General features: G+C 40.5%; 2 protein-coding genes across 6 annotated transcripts; one reads left to right on the forward strand and one right to left on the reverse strand.

Moving 5' to 3' along the window:
- The first annotated feature begins 301 nt into the window (after window positions 1-301).
- Window positions 302-4,331, forward strand: LOC135582296 (protein indeterminate-domain 5, chloroplastic-like). Of its 4 annotated transcripts, none has more exons than XM_009395963.3 (6): window positions 348-588; window positions 679-737; window positions 824-876; window positions 966-1,194; window positions 1,545-1,941; window positions 2,991-4,331. In XM_009395963.3, exons 4-6 carry the CDS (start codon window positions 1,017-1,019, stop codon window positions 4,084-4,086), a joined length of 1,671 nt encoding a protein of 556 aa, XP_009394238.2. In that variant the 5' UTR covers window positions 348-588; window positions 679-737; window positions 824-876; window positions 966-1,016; the 3' UTR covers window positions 4,087-4,331. The 4 variants fall into 4 exon arrangements, with proteins under 4 accessions (XP_064961399.1, XP_009394238.2, XP_009394246.2 ...); XM_009395971.3 differs by having other exon boundaries at window positions 348-568; XM_009395955.3 differs by having other exon boundaries at window positions 348-552.
- A 1,188-nt stretch (window positions 4,332-5,519) lies between these two features.
- Window positions 5,520-15,658, reverse strand: LOC135610607 (protein argonaute 1A-like). 2 transcript variants are annotated; one of them, XM_065105329.1, is made up of 23 exons: window positions 15,452-15,658; window positions 13,279-13,955; window positions 12,977-13,185; window positions 12,714-12,863; window positions 12,494-12,627; window positions 12,112-12,221; window positions 11,716-11,822; window positions 11,474-11,612; window positions 11,218-11,334; window positions 10,175-10,282; window positions 9,999-10,070; window positions 8,146-8,268; window positions 7,874-8,039; window positions 7,593-7,717; window positions 7,371-7,508; window positions 7,135-7,277; window positions 6,970-7,032; window positions 6,827-6,890; window positions 6,578-6,713; window positions 6,395-6,468; window positions 6,196-6,290; window positions 6,081-6,112; window positions 5,520-5,965 (listed from the first exon to the last, which is right to left on the reverse strand). In XM_065105329.1, exons 2-23 carry the CDS (start codon window positions 13,945-13,947, stop codon window positions 5,766-5,768), a joined length of 3,174 nt encoding a protein of 1,057 aa, XP_064961401.1. In that variant the 5' UTR covers window positions 13,948-13,955; window positions 15,452-15,658; the 3' UTR covers window positions 5,520-5,765. The 2 variants fall into 2 exon arrangements, with proteins under 2 accessions (XP_064961401.1, XP_064961402.1); XM_065105330.1 differs by having other exon boundaries at window positions 12,950-13,185; window positions 15,452-15,602.
- Between the last annotated feature and the right edge of the window lie 3,300 nt (window positions 15,659-18,958).

The raw sequence follows: 18,958 nt of genomic DNA on the forward strand, positions 1-18,958 counted from the left end.
TACTCCACCACCATTACAGTCGGTGATGGAGATGAGAGGACGTCACTCGAGTGTTTCCACTCACCGCCGTTGGGGTAAAAGAAGGTTGAGACGAGCGGTTGGCTTTTGTCTCGTGCCGAGAGGAAGAGACCAAATGGAGAGGGTAAGGGCTATGGGCGTCTATGGGACCCAATCCTTGCCACATACCGACACACTTGCCTGAGCCAGACGCCATCTACAGCAGCAACACACACACACACACACACACACACCCTCTCTCTCTCTCTCCTTGTCGATATAGATTATTGGTGGAGTTTTTATTTGTGGCGTAAAGAGGTGGAGGAATAAGAGGAGGGAGGGAGGGAGAAAAGTGGAACAGAAAAGAATGAGAATCGAGATGAGAGAAGGAAAAGTATGACAAGTAACTCGGAGATATATCACACAGCTGAAGAAAGAATTCCCGGCTTGGCTAGCTGTGCTGCCGCCCTTTGCCTGCCGTCTCCCTTCGTTTCCTTGCGCTTTCCTCCCCTCCCAAGCTAGAGTGAGAAAGAGAAGATAGATCACATCTTCTGGGTTTGGGCCTGCTGCAGTTGTTTCTCCTCCTCTGCTGTCTTCATCTTCCTCTCTCTCTCTTTCTCTCAGACACTACATGTCTCTTTATGCTTTGTTTCTGAGCCAAGTGTTGGTTTACTTTGCCAGCTTTCTTTGTTCTCTAGTAGACTTGGGGGAGCAGTAGCCAAGAGATTGAGGGTCGTCTGGTGGGTGCCTGGATCCACTCCTCATGTACCATTATTTGGGTTTTTTCTCTCATCTTCCTCTTCTTTGGTTGTTTCCTTGTCTGTAGATCTGGAGGAGGCCTGAGGTTTGAGGCGAGCTTGGCCGGATTGATTCTTAGCGGTAGACACAACAAAATCCCATTGTTCCATGTTGCGTAGTGAGTGTTCCATCTGCAGCACTGATTTGGACTGGTTACTGATCCTTCCCAGATACCAGACAAAGAAGAGCGAGCAAGACTAGCATCTGATCCGGTTTAGAAGATGAAAGCCGCTTCGTCGTCCACGCATTTCTTCGGAATCAGGGAGGACGGCCAGCACAGCCACCAACAGCCGCAGCAGCCGCCGCCGCCACAGGAACTACCAGCGACAGCCTCGTCGGCCAATACTCCACACTCTGCTGCTCCTCTGAAGAAGAAGAGGAACCTCCCTGGAAACCCAAGCAAGTATCTAAGCCTCTTCTCCTTTACATCCTTCTTGGTAGCGACGCTGACTTGATCATACCTCCGTATGATCGAGCAAGCATCTTCTGGAACATCAACGTATGCTTTCTTGCGTCCTTATCCTCTCTTTCAACTCTTAATTTCTTCAAGAAAGGTAAGAATCCATGCATGATGGATCTCAACTCGATTTGGTGACCTAGGTTTCGAGAAAAAGGTCTCGCCTCTTCCCTTTTCTTGATGTTACCAAGTCAACCCATAGTCAAAAGCATGCGTTCTCGTGCACAGCATCTCTGCGAGTGCTCACTTTCTTTAAACCTCGGCCTTTATATGCGTTCCATCATGATTACAGATCCAGATGCGGAGGTGATAGCTCTGTCGCCGAAGACGCTGATGGCCACCAACCGTTTCATCTGCGAGGTGTGCAACAAAGGGTTCCAGCGGGAGCAGAACCTGCAGCTGCACCGGCGCGGCCACAACCTGCCGTGGAAGCTGAAGCAGAAGAACCCCAACGAGGTCCGCCGCCGGGTGTACCTCTGCCCCGAGCCGACCTGCGTCCACCACGACCCGTCGCGGGCCCTCGGCGACCTCACCGGCATCAAGAAGCACTTCTGCCGCAAGCACGGCGAGAAGAAGTGGAAGTGCGACAAGTGCTCCAAGCGCTACGCCGTCCAGTCCGACTGGAAGGCGCATTCCAAGATCTGCGGCACTCGCGAGTACCGCTGCGACTGCGGCACCCTCTTCTCCAGGTACTGCCGCCTGCATGCACCCATCTCCCATCTCCTTCTGATGCACTACACCCATCCAATCCACCCATGATTGGGCTGTCATCACACTGCAGCCTGCTGCTTCACATTGCACTGGTATCAAACACACCCTCTTGTTGGTGGAGTTAGGGTTAGGGTTAGACATGTTTTCGGATTCAGAACTGCTCTCACGTGAATCACAGCCAAGCAACACACTCATCTAATTTCTCATTGAAACCAACGCCTCTCTCTCTTTCTCTCTCTCTCTCTCTCTCTCTCTCTCCGTCTCCATTGTGTTCACGTGGTGACTTGAAGGCAAGGCCGAGCAGGATAGTTTGTTGCCTTGCGATTTGGAGATATGTGGGCAACTGGGCATCCTCTCGGCATTGCAGGTCCACACCGATTCACAAGCATTCCTTTGGGTTGTGATGCATAGCGATTGGAAACCGAGTGCTCTCTACCTGTGTTTAAATGAGTTGGTAGAGATGTTTTACTGATGATTTGTAGCTTTCATTCTTCTGGTAACATTCTTGCCTCGGAATCCATGAGGGAGTGCATGAAGTCTGGGACTTGCATTGATGCAAGAGGAGAGCTCATTCATGCATGCTCTTGTTGGTATTCGTATTCGCTGCAAAATCTCCCTCGTTGCATTGATTGATGAGTCAGTCCTAATAATGGGTGGTCATACACTGACCTTTTCCAGCTTCAAGGAGGCTTCATTCTTCGGCCCTTATTTTAATGCCTCACAGGAATTGAACTCTCTTGCCTCTGTACCTTTTAATATCATGGATGGTTTGGTAAAAGAACTGACCGGCACCTGCATCGGACTTGGTGAAGAAGCTTGTCTGTATGCTTTATCAGAATAAACTTTAGATGAACATTCATAGAACCCAAGTACTAATCTTGATTCCCTTTATTTCTTGCTGAGAAAGCTCATAATCTGCGTCGCCCTCTGTTATTCTGTCAGAACACAGTGTTCTTCCGAGTATTGTTGTCTTCTTCGATTCAATGAAACTGAAATCTTGACGGGTTAATGCTCAAAATGGATGCAGGAGAGACAGCTTCATCACCCACAGAGCCTTCTGCGATGCATTGGCACAGGAAAGCGCGAGGCTTCCAGGCGGCATAAACACCATCGGCAGCCACTTGTATGGAGGCAGAGGCATGAACCTGGGGCTCCCGCAGCTCTCCTCCTTGCAGGACCAAGCTCAGCCTTCCGCCGACCTCCTCCAACTGAGGGGAAGCAGCGGCACCGGCCAGTTTGATCACCTCAACGCCGCCTCCTTCCGGCAGCCCCATCAGCTGGCCCACTCATCCCCTTTCTTCCTCGGTGGTGGGCCGAACCAAGGCTTCGGCGAACACCCGCAGTTGCTCAAGCCCTTCCACGGGATGATGCAGCTCCCAGATCTCCAAACAAACGCCAACGCCTCATCCTCCTCCTCTGCTGCTGCCGCCGCGAATCTTTTCAATCTTGGCTTCTTCTCTAACACCGGTAGCTCGAGTACCATGAACAATGGCAGCGACGCTGGCGGCCAAAGCGGCCATCTCCTGGGCCCCGACCAATTCAGCAACGCAGGTGGAGGTACTGAGGCCATGTCGCTGTTCGCTGGAGACCTAATGAGCAATCACACTGACACCACCATGTCTTCTCTGTATAACCCCTCTGTGCACGCTGAATCAGTAGTACCTCAGATGTCAGCCACCGCACTGCTTCAGAAGGCTGCCCAAATGGGTGCCACATCCAGTGGTGGCAGCGGAAGCTCGATGCTCAGAGGTCTCACCGCCTCCTTCTCCGGTGGTGGTGGTGGAGAGATCTCCAGAACTGGCGTAGGAAACGAGAACCACTTCCAAGACATCATGAACTCGCTTGCCAACGGGAACGGCGGGGTGTTCGGTGGCTTCAACCAAGGATTGGACGGCATGGGGGAGAACAAGCTGCACCGCAACCTGTCGATGGGCGGCTTCGGAGGATCCGACAGACTCACGAGAGACTTTCTCGGGGTTGGCGGCATGATGAGAAGCATGGTGGGAGGAATTCCGCAGAGGGAACAGCACCATCTCGGCATCGACACTACGAGCTCTATGGATCACTCGGAGATGAAGTCGGGATCCTCTACTCGATCCTTTGGTGGTGGAAGACTGCAGTAAGAGCCTGCGAGAGATCGATGTAGGAGAACTCAGTAGAGGTATGTAGCCAATTGAGCTTGTTAGGTGCGATAATATAGTAGGATCTATCAAGCTTTGTCTTGTAGTCGCATGCATGTATTAGTTGAAGACGACGTCTCAGTCGAGGATATCTTCCTTCCTTCCTTTCTTTCTTTCTTTGTTTCTGCTGCTGTTGACCGCTTTACTTCTTCCGTTCTTCTAATAATAAGTCTGCTCTTTTTTCTGAACATGGTAATCAAACATATCGATATGCTGCTGCATGCACCATGCGCTTGTTGACGTGGTTCTTTGTGCGCATGAATGCATGCATGCATGTGTTGAGTCAATGAGAGATGAGAGAGAGAGAGAGAGAGCTGGAGTTTGACTTGATATGGCATGCAGCTGTTACGTGAAGAATGTCTCTTATGTTTCTATATTATATTTGAGTGATATCATAACGAATCCACCAACATAACGTATATATGTATGTATCTATACATACATACATACATACATACATACATGTAGAGCTCCGCATATTGGATGCGTTTTCGTCCGATATCGTTCACGTGAGGCTGCCTGTATGATCACGTGAAGAACAGTGTACTCTCACTTCACGTACTTCATTGGCACATACATACTGCAAGCTGGCTCGGTTCACATGCTTTGTACACCTGATGATTGCATAAATCTTAGATAATAATAATAATAATGTACATAATTATAGCATTGAAGAGGTGACATGGTTTCTTTTTTCTTTTTTCGTCGTGAAATAATAATAATAATGATGATAACATTGATGGCACATTCCTTTGGGACTGTAAATCCAATGCTTAAGAATGCCTTGTGATGTTTAAGGACCAATATACAAAGAGTAATTGAGATCCTATTTAGCTTAGACGAATTATTATATTATGTTGATCCAGCTGCAAAGTAACATGAGTTTTGTCTCATGTCTTGTCCCTGTTGTGTCGAATTACGTGGTATGAAGCATTTATTTACTGACATCTACGCATGCATCGAAGGTCACTACAGAGTTTGGCTGGCTCCCGTTTTGAGATGGGAGACTGCAGATTGAGATCCAGCCAGAAAAATCTACATAGGAGCTATGTTATCTCAGAGAAATTAGACCACGTAGAGCGTCGATGTGAAGTTTTAATCTTACTTCTGTTGGCTCGATGGGAGTTTAACATAATAAGGCCATAGTGATTGATGTAAACCATAGAAATGATTCTTACAACATAGAATTTACAGTGATAGATCTTGTGATTGTAATCCAACATATGGAGAGTAATCGTCATGGATTTAAAAGATTAACATGCCTTGTGAATGTAATCCAACAGCATCGAACTACAGAGTTCTATAAAAGATTAACATGCTCGAGCATTTTGAAGGCATTAATTGTGTGAAGCTGAACTTTACTGGAAAAATGAAGATCAAGGAATAAGAACGATTCAATTTTATCATCTTAACTCCAATCATGGCTTCTTTCATCTACAAAGAGAAAGGATTTGCTAAACAAGTTTCATGTCTGCCAAAGATATCTGCCTTATGTACAGCGGTTACAGGTCATCATCATGCGGGACGATCAATGTCCCTTTGACCAAGATACTGCAAAGAACAAACATTGGCAACAGTGAGTTCCAAGAAATGGGAGACCACGGCCACACAGATGGATCGGCTCAACAGTAGAACATGACTTTCTTGATGTTTTCTTTCAAGGCCGGAAGGGGTCTAACTGGTGCACCACCACCCAGGAGGCGACCGCCGCGTTGAGCACGTCCAACTGCCCCACTTGCCATCGAACCATTGTCCGACGTCTCTGGTTCCATATAAAATCGTGCTCGGAATGCAGCCAGATGCGCATAGTATGCAGGTGGCACTGTCAAAACCATGAAATAGTTTCGTTCGGGGTTTCATTTGTCCAAATGGTGTAAGTTGATGAAAATTTCTCATGTATCACTTCGTAAGATGGGAGAGAGAGAGAGACGGCATACCTATAGACACGGATCGCGTGCACCTTGCGTAGCTGCAAAAACATTAGTATGTCTTTAATAGACAGGGCGATGATAGCAGCTCGCAAGAACGAACAAAAAGAAGAGAAAATCTTACGTGTAACAAAGGTTGTTGGTCAGTGTTTGTAGTGTATCAGCTGTGAATTTGTTCTCGTCCCACAAGACATGGTAGTGAGCAGGTCGGCTTGTGCCCTTTTATGTGCACCATGACAAGATCAAATATAATTACCAAGCATATCTTTTATTTTCAAAAAATGTGTGCTTTCAACAAAGAGGAATAGGGAAAGGAAGTTTACCTGGATGCCAGCATGACTGCACAAGTAAAAGTCAAACTCAGTAGGGTGACAGATCTTAGAGTCAACCACAGTACCTACAAATTCCAACATCGAACCAGCTCACGGTTAATTTTTGACATCCAAGAATGATGTGTTATCATGCAGGACTCTTATTATATGCATCTAGTATTCGAGAAAACTAACCGGGCAGAATATTTTCGTTCTTTTCAAATGAACGCTGATCCTTGTGGTTACTTGCAAACAATCTAGTGTGATGACGTTTTTGAACCACTATGAAAGTTACAGGTGGCTGATAATTTGGTTCGAGTGAGGCGCATGCCTGAAGAATATTGAAGTAAAAGAAATATAAAATAAAAAACATTTGAATAAAGACTGAGTCAATAAACAAGCAAAGGCTGAAAATCTTAACATGGCAAAGACTGATCATTGTACCTTTCTGATTGCATCAAGTTCGTAAAGTAAAACTTGATAAAATTGCCCCTCGCTAACTCCATCCCTGCATCAAGACTCGAGAGACCATCATTAATCTTCACCAAAGGAAATTAATCAACCCAAACAACTCTCTGTGGTTATACCTATAAAATATTATTCGCTGCGGCTTTTGTCCAGTGGCTCTTTTGAAAGAAATAAGAAGTTCCCTGCAAATTTGGCGAAGTCAGATGGATTTCTTGGTACAAAGATAAAGCAAAAAAGGTTACATTCAGCTAGTTCTCAATGGTGAGAAATGACCATAAACATACTTTATCATTCCACCAGTTACTGTTCCACGCTGAGGATCTTGCCAGACTTTAAATAGATCTTGTATCAACTCCTGGCGATGGGCCTGAGCAGAAACCAAACCAGCATACTTTGTTATCTCTGGCCAGTCTTGAGAAGCAACAACCTGAAAAAAAGATAGATTAGGCATCTATCAAAGTCAAAATCACAGCCTAAAGAAGAAGAATGTCATTTATCATTCACATTAGGAATATCTTACAGCCGCAATAGAGGGGCTCGTATCTTCCCCAGGATGAGGATGTGTTACGTCAGCACCAAATATAATTGTAGGTCGGTCACTAACTAGTGGTATGCGCCCACTCAAGGCATCCACAAGAACTGTATTTCTTCCCCCAACCTGTCCGATTTAATGCTCTTATCAAGCTAAAAAAAAAAAGAGAGAAAATGAAAACGGATCAATTTTCATACAGTCTTAACCAACCTTCACATTTATCTTGAGAGCAACATTAGCAAGGTACTGCTGCTTGTTCATTCTGGAAACATGTTTAGTCAAGCAGCACTGTGAAATCAGTCCAAGCTCTGTCTCACATATCCGCTTTAGATCACCTACATAAATAAACGAAAACAGTTTCTAGGAGGGACCAAAGGAAAAGCAAAGTTAAAGAGCTCAAGCATAGTGGAGTTAAATACTGATAGTGAGCAAGTATTCAGGCATCATAGGCTGAAAAATATGAGGAATTGCATGCTTAAGAGGAATCACACCATAAAGAGAACCATTATTATCAGGCAAGATCACAATAAGCAAGTCAAGTTCTTTTCCCTGGGGTTGTAGTATGCTCCTTGCATCATGACATAGTGCTTTTAAAGCTCGAACCACTTGATCTGGCCTTGCACTTAACGGATGAAGCACTGGTTCAAGTGAAAATACCTGCAATAGTTAAAGAGTCACATTGTTATGCTCACGTAATATCAGAATCAATGGAACAAGATAAATCATGCACAAATTAAGGAAAATAAAAGATAAAACACCGTACCATTCCAGATGTCTGGCACATCAGTGCAAGCTCATGACAGAAGTCACGAGCAACACTTTCTTGGACATTCCGTGCAAAATTGATGCAAGTCCAGTTGTTTACTATCCCACCATTCACCACTTTCTATATGTTAAACAAAATGGAAGATGACACAATAATGAGAAGATATCAGGGAAGTACCATAGTATGCTCAAATCGCTCGATGATAATTTTTATAACTGCAGTGACACATAACACATTGCAAAACTATAAATGCAGCATGAGATCATTCGTTGAAGTGAACAAACCATCAAAAGATGAAAAGTTTTCAGTACAGCAGTGGTAATAATGGATTATGGATGAGCAATTAGAGGCATAAAAGTGAGGATGAGCCTTATAAGAATAACTTAAATTTTAGATAAAGAAACTTTTAAGTACAACCAACTGAAACAAAATCCAAGATAGAAATTCATGGGAATGTGAGTTGTACAAAATAGTACAACTCAATATGGTTTGCAAAATTATTCAGTGCTGCATGGGCACAAATCTCACTCTGGTCTCTGATTACACTTTGATTGTTGATAAGCACAAATATAGCATGCACCCTGAGATGGTAAGATGACTTTGTATTTTATACAATGACATTAAAATAAATTGCTCTTCCAGGTGGTGGGCAACATTTCCAAGCATATTCAGCAAAATCCCTTTTGATTATGTTAGTAACTACTTCAATAACAGATAATATTGTAAATCCAACTTTCCAAACACTCAATATGATTATTACTATGTTTCAACACAATAACATATTCTTGAAACCACTTGAAGCAGACTGCAAGAGTGCATCCTGAATTGGGTGCGGTGCTAACAACACAATTTGGAAAATTGTTTACATTTCACATTACTAACTTGAAGCTCCACTCAGCCTACAGTGTGCTTCTAATAAGAATTGACGCATGTGAGATCACTCAAGACATCACTTCCAAGCAAAAACAATTTGGAAAATTGTTTACATTTCACATTACTGACTTGAAACTCCACTCAGCCTACAGTGTGCTTCTATAAGAATTGACGCATGTGAGATCACTCAAGACATCACTTCCAAGCAAAAACATTATATTACGGAAATCCTACAGTGTCGTAGTCAATCAAGAAGACAGTTGTTTGCACTTCATATTACACAATCACTAAAAAAATGCTGAAAACACCATCAAGAACTACTATCCTAATCAAATCTATAAGCCAGCCACTAAAAGAGCAGGACAAGACAGCAATGGGAAGAAAATGACAATAGGCCTATAGGAGTTGATGACCTCAGCAATCTTTGCCTGAGTGCCATTATCTCCATTCTCCACAATCTAATTTAATCAAGTACAATCAAATGGGGCTCTTCCACTCCTTTTCCCGTGAAGGCTGTGTAGATAATTCCTACCGTCAGGTTCCATAAACCTAAGTTCCTTAAGCATAATTGATAAAATTGGATAAGCTTAAGCTTCAATATTGTACACAGACCCAAAACACATCAAGAGTTTATTGAATCCACAGCCACTTTGACACGGACACGGTGGTGATAATAGCTAAAGATAACCAAGTTTTCACTTGAGCATGGTCCCTAATTCGAGACAAAGATTACCCATCAGAGATATGCCCAGTGAGTAGCATAATTTGATCCAGATGTTTTACAATAGGTTATTTGGCAGTCCAGCTCAAATTTTTGTGACACAAATAAAAATTTTGATGTGTACAAGTTTGAGAAAAATTCAACATAAAGCTCGAGCCGAAGCATAAAAAGACAACCTATTTATGATACCAAAAGTGCATTTTCACAAAGTTATCGTGATAACTAAAATAAATACTTTTAATGTCTTGGATGGTACCTTATTCATCATATTCCACTGGCCGATTCTTGGCAAGCAGTCCCTCTCTCTGCCATTGTCATGGTATTTAAGCTGCAAAAGCAAAAGTCCAGATCAATGATACTGCAGCATATCCAATGTTTTTACTTATGAAAGCAACAACAATATCAAAATAAAATTGATCTCTGCTTACGTACCCATGGTGCAGGTAAAACACGTGCCTCAACTGATGCTAGTCTATCACTGATTTTGATACCAAATTCTCTAGCATAAGGGTCTTCATGGTAAGCATTGTGATGAACCGTCTGAAGAGCAAAATAAATATATTAGGAAGATAGACCTGCATCAAAACAAACTAATGGTTGTGTTTCATTGATCCAGTCAGTAGTTCAAGTGAATCCACCTAACTGGAGATCATCAGATTGTATCTTCTTCCAATCCCACATGAGGATTACTTCTAGTCAAACAAAGGCATAACTGGACATGCAATCCATAATTTTAAACTGTCTTGATAGCATGAATTACAGCAAATTTTGTAGATTCAAAGACAACTAAAAAGTAGAGAGAGCAAACAAGAACTTGCTGCAATAGTTGACAGTCAAAACACCATATGCATTCTTTCTCCTGCGACTAGAACTGAGAACAAAAAAGACAAATTTTCTAAAAAGAGAGCAGAGATACTAGGACATGTGAAGGAAACAAAAACGTGACACGTGAGGTGTCTTTGCCACATGGATTATGAAATTTTATACTTCACATGCAGGACTCTAAATTTCCCCATAACCTATTTCAAGATTCAAAAATTGGCAAGTCAAACATCTCAAAATTCTAACTTTCCATTACTTAGGCATTGTATAAAAAGTTTTTAAAAGGTTTATGAGGACCTTCGTTAACATTTTTCATACCCACCATGATCCTTTTAACACCTTATCATCTCAATTCTGACATAATCATGCATGAAGTAGAAACAAACTGGCACTAGATACTCTATTGAAAAATAGAAATAAACAAAAAAAAAGCCTGCCGATTGTTTCCATCATAAGGCTGGGATATAAAATTGACATCACAGCAATAATCCAGAATTGAAATGGTTATCTCACTTGTATGGAAGAATCAACTCAATGCATGAACTAAAAAACAAGGATACAGAAGATTCAACAACTAAAACTGCCAAAAATCTTAAAAAGAGATCACTGACAGGATCAGAGACTATTAATTAATGAGGTTGAGCCAAATATACCTGCAAAATGTCAAGCACTCGATCGTGAGGACGCTGGCATGTCACCTTCAGTAGAGCAGTTATTTGTTTCTCATTCAATCTTTTGGAATATCTCTGTCCTTCCACAATCTTGCAGACCTAAGATCATATAAAAAAATCAGAACATGTATTCTTCATTATGAGGTCCTAACTGCTTTTGTAGTCATAAGCCTAGAAAAGGGAACTCAAACAAGTACTTCAGGATCCATAAAACAGATAATGATATAGGTGACCTCACCTCCAAAGGCAAATAGTTTGACCTCTGCTGGCTGCCAACTTGTAGACAAGGCAAATTGGTGTGTTTGATAGTAAAACCGTATGTTTCTTGAAAATATTCCACTACAAATTTCATCGTTCCTCTTTCATCAACTGGGAAACTAATATTCCAAATTTTAATGTACAAAAATCATGTTAGCATCGAGAACCATAGTAGTAAAATAAAAAGAAAATCAATAGATTAAAAAATTAGTAGACACATACGTCAGCTCCCTAGTTGCTTGAGATGTTAAACCAGATATGCGATACTTTCTGCGCATATTCCCACGATGGGTGACCTCAACCTTTACTCCTCTAAGAGCCTTCTTGATCTAGAGTACATGTATATACACATACATATATATGAGATAGAACACCCACATAATGAAACAAAAATGCCATGCGGTTATTCACACCTATCCATGTGAATTATAACAGAAAGGTGACAGCTTTCTCTTATATTTTCTAAAGTAAAACTAACCATGTTGAAGTTTACAGAACATTGGAAAGAGCAAACTCAAATTAGATTACAAATACAAAGAAACAAACAAAAGAGATTTTTTCAAAATAATAGTAAGGGAAAGACATGTGATGAGAATAAACAAGATAGTAGAAATATACCTTCACTCGATCAGCATCAGAGAGCTGTCTTGCTCGAACATCCCTATTTATGAGTTGGGTGACAAAGTCAATGACAGGCAGGGGCTCAATGAAGGCGGAAGAAGACATGTCTGCACAAAGAGAGAATTTTAGCATATACACACAACATGAGTCATGTGACCCTCCCATTTGACATCAAGCTGAAATCCAAGTCTTGTTTTGAAGGAAAAAAAATAAACACTAAAATCCAGGTTACTTCCAACGAAATAAAATTTGTTGATTTTCTCCAGTTTGTTTAGCTGCAATTCCGTTGGTTTGTCTAACGAAGGTACCACCATCTAAAAACCAAAGAGGATCTAGAGTGGCAGCCATAAAACAGAGGGAGATATAGAGATGTCACTACCAATGTTTAGTGAGAGTCCCATTTGTGTTGGGCGAAGACTCTGATAAAAGCCCCGCCAGCTTTCTAATCCATCCCCAAGTGGTTGCCTTCTCCCCAGATCAGGTGAATAGAAGGACCGACCAACAGGAAAATATCTACACAGAATCAAAGGAGATAATGCTCAGATAAAATTTGACAAAACAAATAAAAAATAGCTCAGCATACAGATATTAGCTGTTACCTTGTGGTAGGGCGTTCACGTAGCACAATGTCTAGAACTTGTAGAGCTTCCTGGGGAGCATCAGCCTGTCGCCCAGATAAAAACATTTCAAGGTGGTGGAGATCCACACGGGCAGCAAACTTTATAACAACTTTAAATGGCCTCTGCTTCCTGCGGGACAGGTATACACATCAAGAATTTCATTTGCAGAAAAATGAAATCAATATATTATTGCACCAAAAAAAGGTACAGATCACCTTTTAATGGACCTTTCTGTCCCTAACCTTTCTTTGCCTGAACCATCATCTTCATCAACTAGGATTATTTGAAACTCTCTAAAAGTGAAGGGAAGAGGCCCAGCAGTGTAGAGACTCTTCCTGCCATCATAGACTGGAAGCCGTCCTCCTAAACAAGACTTTCTATGCTGTCTGACTAGCTGTTCCATCACAGCACGATTGACACCACGTGATATAACTTCCGGAGTGATTGACACCTGTGATCAAGTATATGTAACAAATATAGTGAGATAATAAGATACATAGGAAATGCACATGAATTTGAAGCACTTCTGAGAGATGAGACTAACATCATATTGATGAAGGTCTTTATCAGGTAATTCAGCAACGAAATGATTTGCCTTCACCACACATTTAACCCCACAGCTTCCTTTTCCAGGCCGTAATGGAAACCTCAAAGACTTGCTAGATGGAGCTACAGGAATCACAGTTTGTATTGCTTGAGTAGTAACTCCATCCTCAACAAAGCATTGCTGAAATTTTTCAGTGGAGGAATCCTCTGAATGCCATGATGAACTAGCTTGTGATGATGCTTGGTGCAGATCGGGAGCTGGTAGCCTCAATGGACCTGCAGCTGAGGGGTCAGCCACATGTCCACTTGACAAACTGGCACCGCCTCGGTGTCCATATTGTTGCTGAGGTGCAATTCCTCTTCTTCGTAGAGGCAAACCTAGGCCATCATATCCTGGAGATGGCCCACATGGCTGCTGCGGTACTGAAGCCCCATGGGGCTGTTCGCTTCCTCTCCGGCGATAATAACTCCCAAAACCACAGCCTTGCTGTGAATGCTGAGGGTTGGCTGGACCCCAATCACGTCCTGAACCACGGACCCGTTGTTGTGAAGCAGTAGCCCTTTCAGGCAGATGCTGGCGAAAAACTCGCCCACTTCCACCACTGGTCTCATGGAAAATTGAACTATCCCCAGCATCAGGAAGTTCAATTCTGTGATTCCTTACCATGTTGCCAACTGCATAAAAATGTGAAGTACAAAACTTAATTTAAAATTCAGAGAAAGAAATAGAATAAAGAAATCTTGCAGCCAACAAATTATGAACAATCAAGGAGGAATCATCTATACTTACTCATTTATCCACCATAACTTAGAATTAATTTGCTTCTCAGAATAAGAAACATACAAAAATTTGCAGTATAAAATAGTGAATGTGAGAGCCAAACTGAAGCATATCACAGAACATACCCATAGAACAATTCCACGGTATAGAATCTGATAATGCATTGTTAAAAAATATTGAGCAACAACAAGAAACAATTATGTCGATAGGCAAACACAATATTATCAAAATCAGTGAAGGACCAACATCATCTCGACACAGTGCTTCCAAACGTGGAGATCAAATGTTTATGCTCAAATACTATGTCATAAGATTTACAAAATAAAACAGCAGATCGAACCAAAGAAATCTTGAGTACCCAAAAAATCATATTTCATGAACCATAGATATCTTTACGCTAGGTGAACATATTATAAGATTTGTAAAAGAATTGTGAATCAAACCACACTATGCTTGCAGCAAAATGACATAACGACATTGCTGATAAAATAGTAGCAAAATCCATGAACAAAATGATTTTTTTTCCATTGTCAATGCACCTTGATCGTATAAAGGTCAACTCAGTTAGCTTAAATACAATTATGGATTATGCAATTCACAGTTCAAAAAGGGGAAATAATAAACTATGACTAAAAGGACAATCATTAACCAGCTCTAAAATCAAGAAAGACTCCCAAGTTGAAACTATTAATCAAGCACGAACCGGCAACACTACTAGAACATATGCAAACTACTCCGTGAATGGAAAAAAGGAACGAAGAGCAACCAAAAATACATCTATAGAGCACGCTAGACAAACTTCAGAAAATGCCACTTTATATTCCAGTTATTACACTTAAAACTGAGAACGGTATCGAGAACAATCTATACTACAACTAAAACAAGCCAACGATCAACTCAAGGAACCACAAATCATGTTGAGAAGAAAGTATAAGATCGTCGATCCATGACAGGGAAACGATTAGCTGCAACTATTAGGTAATAAATCCTCGAAATCATGAACAAAAACGTGGAATGGAAGTCGGCAGCTACGAGAGAAGAACCCCACAGATCGGTTGCCTCTGAAGCCAAAACCCAGCGTCACAAGGCAAACATAGACAGAGCACAGTACATGATCGTGCTCTAAAGATCTTAGTACTAAAGCTTTAAGAACCACCATGAAGGAGTTCGATCTCGGATCCTTAACACCCGAACTAACGACACCACCAAAGATCGATACCCAGAACCAAAAGAAGACCGCAGCGATCGAACAAAAAAGCAAGAAAACCTCACGAATTTGGTACTACATGCAGCGACATCAAGGAAAGCAACCACGTAACAGACCGAATCATTCGGGTCTCGAGGGGAATCGACGAGGAATACGGGAGGGGGGCTGCGAAACTGGCCTTACCGTGATCGGAAAACCGGTTGATCGGTCGGGAATCCGCTTGTCGCCTCGGGAAGCCCTCCTCTCTCCCTTTGTTCTCTACTGAGAGCCGGAGGAGTGGGTAAAAGCAGAGAGGGGAGTAAAGAACAGGAGGAACTCGCACGCCTTCAGACGAGATAACGCAGGCGATGAGTCGAGGAACTCGGTTGGACCCGGTATTTAAAGCCACGTCGGGGCGAGTCGGGGACCGAGTTGCACGGTGTGGTGTTGGTGACGGCGCGACGTCAGCCACGTTTCAGCTTTCAGGTGAATTTTTCTTGCGGGTCCCTCGGTGGCCCCGAAATTTCAACGAGTGTGGTTGGCTGACGCTACAGCCCGCTGGATGCGCCGCTACTTGTGATCGGAGGGTTTTCTCTTCCGTCAAAGCCATCCGTTTCTTCCTACGCGTCACCCACATGGGAAACGTCAGTGGGCCACGTGGAAGCAGGAGCGGAAACGGCGGTGGCCGTTGTCAGAGACCGGGAGTCTTCCGAGACTCACCTCACGGTTCGACACGTGGTTCAGAATCTGGGGCCCAGCGCTCACTCGCAAATGCAAACGAGACGTGGCGAAGATGTATTGGTCCGTTTCGCGTACTGGTTTAGGATTAGTACGTTGTAAGGGATCCGATTGCATGCGTGGAACGTGTAATTGAGACAGAGGACAAATGTGCTGGCTGATTAGATCCACACTCGAGTTCATATATGATCATAGATTAATACGGAGATTAGATTGATGATTTGGCCACAGGGATTGCTAATCTACCACTGAATCTACTAATTAGAATATGGATTGGCGCACCCAATCCTTAGATCATGGCAAGAATTGTTGGGAGGATAACAATTTAGAAAGGTTTTGCTAATTGTCATATTTAGGGTTCGCTAATAATCGAAAGTTTTGATTACCAGAATCGATGAGACTTTTCTCAATAGAAAAATCTATATATATTAGATCGACACATGATGCACGATAATTCTATTAGATGCAGAGTTCAACAAAAATCGATGCATAATTGTTACAAAGTCAACGGTGCAAGGGCATGCTCAATCGTATCTTTGTGTTGCGTCTTTTGAACATAATTATATTTTTTTACTCAAATAGTATAAAAAATTTTAAAAAATTATTTATATCCTTTGTCATTATTGAATTATCTAATAAAATTTACTTAATAAAAAGGATTTGTATTTATGAGAAATGTTTGTTTTAGTTTAGAAATTATTCATACATGTTTTTTTTTCAAATATATATAATTTTGAAAATACCCATTTAAAATGCTTAAAATATATTACGAATGACATACGAAGTGAATTTCAAAGCCAAGGTCTTTATTATTTTAATATCAAAGTAAGTATTCACTCAATATCCAAGATTTATAATGCAGTATTTGAGGAGGATCAATATATGTCTGATTTTGTTTATGATTATTATAGCATTATTAAACACAATTATAAAGAAACTAAATAGGTAAAAAAATCAATTTTGTTGGTAGACTCTACCCATTGGCCCATTTTAGGTATGATTTAGAACAGCTAAAACAATTACATTTAGGTCACTTTTCATTATTCTCATGCTATTTAGAAGAACCTATGTTTCAATCAGAATTGTCTTCATGTGTTCCAAAAAGCATATGATTTTGGATTTACCCATTAAAATTCTATTTTTCATTATAAAAAAAGTTGATATCTAAATAGCATTTCAACATTTCAAGGAGTATTACGAAAAAATTGCTTGAATAAAGAATTATTTCTATGATTTAAAACTATGCTTACATAAATTATGATGAACACAAAGAGTGTGACTCAGCCAGCAGTGTGTTGATTCTGTAGTGGGTTTGCCACCCAACAAGTCCTAATATAAGATAAACACCATGGTGGATTACACATAATAGTTCATATATATATACATATATATATATATACATATACATATACATATATATACATATACATATATACATATATACATATATACATATGTATATATTTATATGTATATGACAATGAGATTGGGTAAGATATAAACATTGAGATGGTTAGTTCCAATAATTAACTAAATATTGGAAACAAAATAATCCTATTCTTATTGTCATTACTAAATGGTATTACCTTTTGAACCAAAAAATATAATTATTTCACCTACTAAGGAATCATTTGAGATTCCCACAAAAAGATACATATTCAAATAAACATAAAAATATAACATAATGTTAAATGCTAAATAAAAATTTTCAAATAGCTTGAATTTTAAAAGCAAATATAGAGTAGCAAATGTGAAAACAATACCAACTTGATACATTTGATCATGAATTCATTGCAATGTAATCACAACATAACATTAAGAATATCATATAAAATGATAAAAAAATTATGACATAATATAAGATATTGTAAATACAAAAGGAATACTTTTCAAATATAAATGTAACATATAATAAGAGTATATAAAAACAAAAAACATTTCATACTTAAAACTGTAGAGTTGAACATAGCTGGCTAAGGTTCATGTTTAAATATGGTATGCTGAAAAAAAATCATTTTTTAAATCATGATCATATCATGTAGCTTTTTCATGACTAAATCCACAACACAAATTTGAAGTCACCTTAACAAAATTATTATTATTTTTTCTGAACTTGCAATTTAACAGATAAAAAATATATTCATAATCCCTTAAAAAATTAATAAAATATTTTTTGTTCTTTATAATCCTAGTATTATCGATTTTATCAAATTTTTTTCAGTAACCCTACTGATGCTGCCATTGTCGCTTGCCGATGCCACTTGCCATTCTCTTGATGCGATCTTTCGAGAAGAAAAGAAGAGGAGAAGAGAATATTTATGTCTATTTGTAAAGAGATGGTTATAAATAATAATCTAAAATTAGATTATTACAAATAATACTCTTAAAATTTTTAAAATTAGATTATAAATAATAAAGAGAGGGTTACAAATAATAATCTAGAAAAAGGGTTTTAATACCTATCCTAATAATTTTCTTAAGATGAAACTGTGTTATTATTGTTGAAATAATTTTTTATTTTCAGAGAACTTTTCTAAAGGTAAATTTCTAAAAAAACATATTATTTTTCCCATGAAGTGTTCTTATTTTCAGAATGGAAAGTATTATTTTTATCTTATTTTTACTATTTATAATTTTATTTTAATTTTTTTATATTTTAAAACTAATATTCCATAAATTGACGTAAACACTATCTTTCTTCCTCCTCTTCTAAGTTTGTGCCAAGCCGCCTCCGGTCGGAGACGTCCGTAGTCCACTCTTCCCACCAACGCATTCGCCACGCACGGGCTCTGCACTGTCGAGCTCGCCTGCACCGTGCTGGAGGAAGATAGCTGTGGTAGCGTGGGAGGGGAACCACTACCTTTGTTGTCGCCGTTGGACCTTCCCGTCTTCCTCCCATCGCAACCCTCGCTGCAAAAAGTGAACAGAACGCGTCCCGCTCGATGTGCACCGCGACGACCACCACCTTCTTAT

This window comes from Musa acuminata, chromosome BXJ2-4, assembly GCF_036884655.1.
Source record: "Musa acuminata AAA Group cultivar baxijiao chromosome BXJ2-4, Cavendish_Baxijiao_AAA, whole genome shotgun sequence".
NCBI classification, from domain to species: domain Eukaryota; kingdom Viridiplantae; phylum Streptophyta; class Magnoliopsida; order Zingiberales; family Musaceae; genus Musa; species Musa acuminata.